At 45.4% G+C, this 7,963-nt stretch overlaps 1 protein-coding gene across 1 annotated transcript; it reads left to right on the forward strand.

Annotated features, from left to right (window-relative positions):
* Window positions 1-406: 406 nt before the first annotated feature.
* On the forward strand, window positions 407-2,731 carry LOC119323982 (putative F-box protein At3g16210). The gene is made up of 2 exons (XM_037597696.1): window positions 407-1,519; window positions 2,443-2,731. Exons 1-2 carry the CDS (start codon window positions 415-417, stop codon window positions 2,448-2,450), a joined length of 1,113 nt encoding a protein of 370 aa, XP_037453593.1. The 5' UTR covers window positions 407-414; the 3' UTR covers window positions 2,451-2,731.
* The last annotated feature ends 5,232 nt before the right edge of the window (window positions 2,732-7,963 follow it).

Below are 7,963 nucleotides of genomic sequence, written 5' to 3' on the forward strand. Positions count from 1 at the left end.
TATTTATGGAGGGAGTAGATAGAAAATGAGGGTGTTTTCTTCAGAAACGAAAAATCCTTGCCGCATTTGCTAAATACTCCACTGGAGAGCAGGCACTTGGAATCCGATTTAGGGCATCTTGTGCAGCATATTGATGGTACGGATATTTTTTGCTGAAAGAGAATGTGTTCTCTCCTTTTTTTGTGTGTGAAAAAGAAAGCGAATGCTTGTGTGCTTTGGGTGTGATAGGAAATATTTTTTGAGAAAAAGAAAGCAAATAAGTAGTAGGTGTGTTCGTGGGCCTTCTTTCTTCCAATGGGCTTGACTTCAATCTCATCTCACTTGGACTGGCTGTGTCGCCTAGGTCACCCGCACTTCAACCACAGCGTCAGTGTGGCAGCTGCTTCACCCATTCCCCCCTCCCGCATGAGCGACATGGCGGCGGCGCCGCCGCTCGACGACGAGAACCTACTCACCGAGATCCTCCTCCGCCTCCCGCCGCTCCCGTCCTCCCCCCCGCGCGCATCCCTCGTATGCAAGCGCTGGCGCAGCCTCACCTCCGACCCAGCCTTCGCCCGCCGCTTCCGCATCCACCACCGCCGAAACCCTCCCCTCCTCGGCTACTTCCACGGAGTTTTTGACGAGATCCCCTTCGAACCTATGCGCTTCGAGCCTACTCTGAAGGCCCCCAATCGCGTTCCGCCCGGGCGCCTCTCCTTGCAGCTTGACTCCAACCTCCATGTACTGGGGTGCCGCCATGGCCTCGTATTAATCTTGGACTGGCCCCAGCTCCTGGTGTGGGACCCCGTCGCCGGCCACCAGCACCGCCTAGCCTATCCCCCGGGGTTCGATCCGGACAAGTCCAACGGGGCGGTGCTCCGCTCTGCTGCCGGTGCCGGCGAGGTTCACTTCCAGGTCGTCTTGGTCGTCGTGTCAGATTATGAAAAAAAGTTGCTCGCCTGTGTCTACTCGTCAGAGACTGGGGCGTGGGGTTCTCTAATCTCAACACCAACTCCATCCGGGGACTCCCCTGACAGTGACACCAGGGTTTGGTGGGAGCCCGCTGTGCTAGTTGGGGATTCCCTTTACTGGATGATCATTGATACCACTTTGTCCAATCTCCTTGAGTTCGATTTGAAGACGGAGAGCCTAGCCGTGATGCCGCTGCCACCGGATAAGTCGCGTGATGCAGAAAGCGGGGTTAGTCACAAGCATTTCACTGTCATGCAGGCAGAGGGTGGTGGTGGGCTGGGCTTGCTCTCTGTGTCAGGCTTCACCGTCCAATTATGGAAGAGGAAGACCGGTTTCGATGGCGTTGCATCATGGGAGATGGGAAGAACTGTTGAACTGGACAAGCTTCTCTCTATGGATTCACATGATTTCTTGACCATACAAGGGTATGCCGAGGACAATTATTTGGTGTTCCTGTGGACCGGTAGGAGCGTCTTCATGGTCAAGCTTGAGCCATTTCGGTGCGAGAAACTTTTAGACACCAACAAGTGGGATCGTTATTGTCCATTTGAAACCGTCTATGCTACAGGTAATAGCATGCCTTTGCACTGCTGGTACAACAAAACCAAGTTACTTTTGATAATTGGTTCTGTTGGAATGCCTTTCACATCCTTTCGTGTTAAGCCAACAACTTTAGTTTATGTCACAAGGTCTGCTTCTGTAGCCAAGGTTTGCAAATTCTTTGAATAGTAACTGAACTAAATTTCATTGTTGCCTGCCTATTGACATATGCAAGAATGGTATAATTATAGTGCTAGTGCATAGCTGCAGTGCGGTTCTTCCTCAAGATACGTATCTTACAGTTGAAACCTGAAAGTTGAACAATGAAATTTTGTTGTAAGCTGTAGCCATGTGTTGTGTGCGGTCTAATTTCTTCAATTGGGTCACCATAAGAGACTTTATACTGAATACATGAGCAAAATTATAAGACTAGATTTATCATTGAAACTGCTTTCGTCACGAATTACCCACTTTTATTTTTAGTGACATGATATGCTTGAAGGAGTGCTCCGAGCTTGGTTGCAGTGTAAAAAGATGCCATCTATTAGGTACCGAAGGAAGTTTTAATTAATAAGACCCCTTGCTTGAAGAGTTTATTGGATGAATTTGATTACATTCAAGTAGTTGGTGACTAACGAGCTCGTATATTTCTGAAAGATATGCCTATTAGCTAACCGGATGCTTCTGCTTTTCTACTCCACATGAGCTCCTCATATGTCCATGATAACAAAGAATATTCCAATTGAATTGGTAACCTAGATCGTTGAAAGTGTGCCACTCCACCACAAATTACCTGCTGATAATCTCTGTTTCCGTTGCTGTTTTTTTTTTAACAATGTCGAGATGACTGAACTTTGGTGTTTTTGGTGCAATCTCCTTGTGGTGAAGCTAATGTTTACTGTTTGAATCATAAAAAAATGTGATTGATTGATGACGCTGATTGCTCCACAGGTACCTAGATTTGTATTCTGGTTGCCAGATGCAGGAATTGGCTTCTTCAATGTGGGTTCATCACTTTTCTGTACCTCACTGTTCATGTGAAGATCATTGGTCTATGTTGCATGCATGGTCAACTAGGAAGTGGAATCATAGGATTGATCGTTAATTGCTAACTTCCCTATGTTATCTTATTGTTGGACACAATTAGCTAACTGGCTTGATGAAGATACAGACTTGCTTGGGTTAATTAGCATTTGTGGTACATTTGCTTTATGCTTTCGAAGCAAGCAAGCTTGGCTTACTGTCATGTGTGTGTGTGTGTGTGCGTGCGCGTGTGTGTGTGTGTGTTCATCTTCTCTCTGTTTCCGTTTGATTAGGTTCCATGCTGTATTAGTTTGGGAGATTTGACGTTGGATTCCTTCTTATGTCCATTTTGTGCGTGTGTTTCTGTTGATTTTTTAAATCTGATTTTGGCTAATGAATTTTGGAATACACTTGCCTGCCTGGTGCCATTTGCTGCTGCATAGCAAGCGTTTCGACCAGTAATGGCAGCAATGCTTTCGTCATGCATGCATGTTTCAGAAGTTCTGTGTTTATATATTAGCGGATACTAGAAAAGGAATATAGGGCATTTCGACACTGTATGGTGAGTTTACTCCATAGGGACCATTGGCTAGGCCCTCCTCTTCCTTGCATACTGGTCTAAGTCCGTTGATTTTCCCTCCAAATTATTCCTGATGATACCATCGCGCTGACATTGTTCATGCTGGCCAATTTCTGTATGGGTTGATCAATTGGTTAGTATAACAAAGACGCAAAGCACCAGCAGAATGAGCTTCCTCCCTGGCAGCATTCTGACGCGATCATGAGATTATTGATGTGTCTCCAACTCAGCCAGCCCAAGGATGAAGCCTTGCAGGTCCGTTTCTGATCTCCATTGGCCACACCGTCAAGGATGTCATGGACCATGGCGAAACCAAGTGGTGCCTGGAGACATGTGGTTTTCTCAAGCCACGAGCAATAATGCATCCTGTTTGGACATTGCTTCAGGTCATTTTTAAGTCTTAACCCATGCCCTGTTGTTATCTTGTTTGCACAACGCTTCAGCCAGAGTTAATAGTAAGTATTGAAGTGTCTTGCTTGACCAATTTACTCAGGTCAATCCAGCATTAGTTACTGACCGATCAGTCATCGTCATCAGTAACCAATGCATTAAAAGATTTAAGCTCAGTATATCCATGTGATAGATATTGTGATGTGAGTAGTCCAGTAAAATACCTTGGTCTTCCTGTTTTTGTGAAGGCGTCGCTGCTTTGGCTGAATTGTGGACAAAATACTTGCAATGCATTTGTAGCTGATTGATCTGCCATCCTTGTTAATTTCAAGAAAGTTTCAACCTTGTCAGCTAAATTGTTTGAAGTCGCTTTTTAAATTCTTTTTTGTGTTGCAGTACTGCGATATACTATTAGCTAGGCTCAGGCAGTTGCAATTTTAGCTAATCTGGTTTCTTTTGTTGGTAGTCAGGAAATGCTAATGTAATCTCAGATGTGACGTTTATGGTGAGCAAACAAGTAAATAAAATTCTCCTTAGCCAGAGTTAATGCCCTCATTCACCTTACGTTTGCTTCCTTTTTATCTTTACCGTTCACAATTGCGCAGCTAGTTTTGTCACATTTTTTAGGTAACTTGCGGCATTATAGATTGAAAAGGTGTCAGAGGAAAAAGAAAAAGGAAATCAAACTCTTCTTTATCTTTACCAAAAGAAAAGAAACTAAACTAAACTATGAAGCCGGCAGTAGCAGCACCCTTTATCACCGTTGCTTGTGAGAAATAGCCCAAGAATCTTGGTCAGTTATATTTTTTGCCAGTCAATAGGATAAAGGAGAAGGAAATCAAACAGGAAGAATCAAACCCTTCTTTGCCAAAAGAAAAGAAACAAGCAAAGAAGCTGCCTTTGCTCCTCCTTACTTACCTTTTCTTGTGAGGAATAGAGGCCGACGCAAAGAGAATCTAGTCCAGTTCTCTTCTTCAATAAAATGAGCTGCCGATCAGTCAGCGCTCCTCCCAGCCCCTTCTGAAATGAACACACTCTAGTTCCTAGCACATGAACCAAACACGCTCTTATCACGGTCAAGAGCATAGGCCGCCGTGCTTACAATATTTGATTATATTGTGGATTTCTGAAGGGTTTATCGAGGAAGAGGCGGGTTGTGCATCTTTCCTCGATGAAACCTTCAGATATCTACAATGTATCAGGTGCTTGAATTTTTGTTTGCTTTCAGTCGATTTCTCGAGCCATTAGACGCCTCTGGTTCATCCTCTACCTCCAGCCCAAACCCCAAACGCGAGCTCCCCAAAACCTGAACCAGTCAAGGTCTTCTCTCCCCTCCAGCTGAGACCCAAACCTGCTTGCGCTCGTCCTCCCCTCTGTCTGTGACGTCATGGCGAGCCACGCCGGAGCCCTCACCGATGACATCACGGCCGACCATGTCATCCCCGGCTCGAGCTCATTGCTGCGCTGCGCTGCCCACTTCCATACCTAACCGATCCAAAAAACTTCTTCAGTTGCCCGATGAATAGCAAATGTGGCAATGTAATCAATCATTTCGAGCTGGATTCTTGCAAGTAGTAGCAGGCCCCCCAGTCATATGCCGCAGCAACAAGCAAACAGGTTGCCTTTGCTCCTCTGCATTACCTTTTCTTGTGAGGATGGTACTGGATTGTCCAGTCCAGTTCTCTTTCTCAATGAAGTGAGATACCAGCCAGTCTGAGCTCCTTCTATTCCACCCATCCCAAAATCCTCCTCGAGCAGCCGCGTGGTAGCCAGGATGTGAACCAAAAACACTCGTGTCATGGGTTCCTTTTGGTTCCGTCTTCCAAAAATTTGGGTTCCCAAAAATCAAAAAGTACCCTAATGCGTCAAAGACCTACTGACAGAATCTCTGTAGACCCGCTCGGTTATTCCAGGTACCCATATACAGGAAGAAACCCCTCTGTCATACAACATGCACCCATACAATGCACGCATCACCAGGCCATATGATGCACTAACTTATTTAATTTGTGAGGAATCACGGGGAGGCACTACCGAAAAATTGGTCGTTGCCGAGTTTCTCAAACTATGCCAAGTGTCGAAGCACGGGAGCTCGGCAAAGACAACGTAAGACGAGTACGGTTCTTGGCAACGGAACAATCTCAGCATAGGCCGGCCATTGCTTAGTGCCAGGTAAAGTGCACCCGGCAAACAAAACAAACTCGGCTTATATCAACTATGCTGAGTCCCTTTGGGTCCCAACTCGGTTAAGTTTGCGCCATTGGGCGAAGACGGCAGCTGATGTGTGCAGTTTGCAATTTCCGGCGCAAACATAGTTTATAGTCAGTGCATCTCAACAAATACTGGGCGCACGGCGTACCGGCGTGGCCACGTGGCGTCCATGGGTGCGTTTGTCTTTGCGAGTTAAAGCTTTGTGCCACGTAGCTTGCGTCATCTCTGTCCGACCCGTCAAGTGCTTTTTTTCTGCAGATTACCCCACTTAGGTCTCTGGCAATGTGTTTGCCGAGCACCCGATGCCGTCAGTTGGCGCTCGGCAAAATGGCCTTTTTTGAAGAGTTTAGGCCGAGTACCCTTAGTCGAGATCTGAACTCGGCAAACGCTCTGCCGAGTTGGAATCTGCTTTTGCTGAGTTTCCAGCATCTGGGAAACATGGGAGTTGCAGTAGTGAGGGAGGCGGGGACCAGGGAGAGTATCCCCATCAGTCTATTCCTAAAAAAAGCTGTATGCATCAGGTTATGAGCAGCCATACAAAATAATGTACTAGCTTAAGAGTTCTTAGTAGCAACAATGGAACACAGATAGCTTAACTTCGTTGCAGTTGACTGACAGATACATGTTACAACATGGAAGCATAGACCAAAATAGAACAATGCCACAATGGTTTTCAATCAAACAACACAACTACTCCATCACTCCAACTCCATCTCTCCATCACCAAGACAACAAGTCAGCGAGATTTCCTGAAGCTGCAAGCTCTACAAACGTAAGATTAACAAATAATATAGCATTAGATTACAATCACATTTTCCAACTTGCAAGTCATTCGTGTACTTATCAGGGGAAGTAGTACTCACCTAGAATTATGCTGTGGAATCATCGATGGTGAGGGAATTGTTATTCCTGGTCACTGATTGGATGTGTTGAGCCACCATTTCTTGAAGTGGTTCTGAGATTAGAGTAAAGCAACCAGCAAACCTTGTGTAATCTGACAACTTGTACCTTGGATCAAGGGCAACAGCCACAAAGATCAGAATGTAGAAGCTCTCGTGATCACCCCAATACTTGTTGTATTTTCTTCGATAAAGGACATTTCATTGAATAGATATATCGAGGTGATACAATCGCATCGAAAGAAAGCCCAGCCTCTGCATAGCTAGATGCACACAGCCAAAAAAGTCCAGAGTACCCTAAAAGCAAAAAATAATTCGATACATCGCCAATCAAAAAAACATGTCCAGCCTAAGGAGTGGCCGATCCTATCCGTAGGCCACACCGCCATCCATGGGGGTAGAAAACCTCCCTGGTCGTACGCTCCAGCCGTGTAGACGCCATCATAAAAAGGTCTCTGTCCTCCGGCCTCTGCAGGATAGACCAAGTACAGAGCCATCGTGTACACACATGAATAACCTGCATAGGAGATGAGACACATTTGTTATTAAAAATCACATCATTCCTGGAAAGCCACAGTGCCCAGCATAAGGCTGCCGCTCCCACAAGAATATGTGCAGAAAATTATTTATCAATACCCCGCAACCAGTTGCCGAACATGTTCCGTGCACTATGTGGTGGGTATAGATTCGAAGCTACTTGAACTATGGCCCAAACTGCCCGAGCGAACTTGCACTCAAAAAATAAGTGTTTAATAGACTCGTCATGTTGGCAAAAGATACATGTCTTGGAACCATGCCAGTTTCGTCGTGCCAGATTGTCTCTAGTTAGGATGACTCCTCTATTAAGAAACCAGAGGAAAATCTTCACTCTTAGAGGGATTTTGAGCTTCCACAATTTCCTGTTATCAACTGGAACATCACAATGAACCATTGCACCATACATGGATTTGACTGAAAATTTGCCATTCTGATGCAAGTTCCATCGAAAAATGTCCGGCTCACCTGACAGTTGAATGTCCTCCAGGCGAGTGAGTAATTCATTTCATGCTGCCAGGCGAGGGCCAAAAAGGTCCCTACGAAAAGAAATATCAGGATTTTCTTGTTCTAAAACTTGTTTGATTGTGACGAATTTATGTCTAACAATCCTATACAAGCTCGGATATTGCACCATTAGTGGGTTATTCCCTAGCCAGGTATCTTCCCAGAATCGAACCTGAGAACCATCCCTAACTGAGAAGGTCCCAAATTGGAAAAATAATTCCTTGGCCTTCATCACACCACTCCAGAAATGTGAATCCCCAGGTTTCCAATGAACTTGAGAAATGGCATTGGATCCCACATACTTGTTGCGAATGATTTCCTGCCATAC

This window comes from Triticum dicoccoides, chromosome 6B (genome assembly GCF_002162155.2).
Source record: "Triticum dicoccoides isolate Atlit2015 ecotype Zavitan chromosome 6B, WEW_v2.0, whole genome shotgun sequence".
In the NCBI taxonomy this organism is placed as follows: domain Eukaryota; kingdom Viridiplantae; phylum Streptophyta; class Magnoliopsida; order Poales; family Poaceae; genus Triticum; species Triticum dicoccoides.

Bases quoted from the DNA above. Each gene is read 5' to 3' on its own strand.
- LOC119323982 (XM_037597696.1), top strand. From the start codon at position 415: ATGGCGGCGGCGCCGCCGCTCGACGACGAGAACCTACTCACCGAGATC.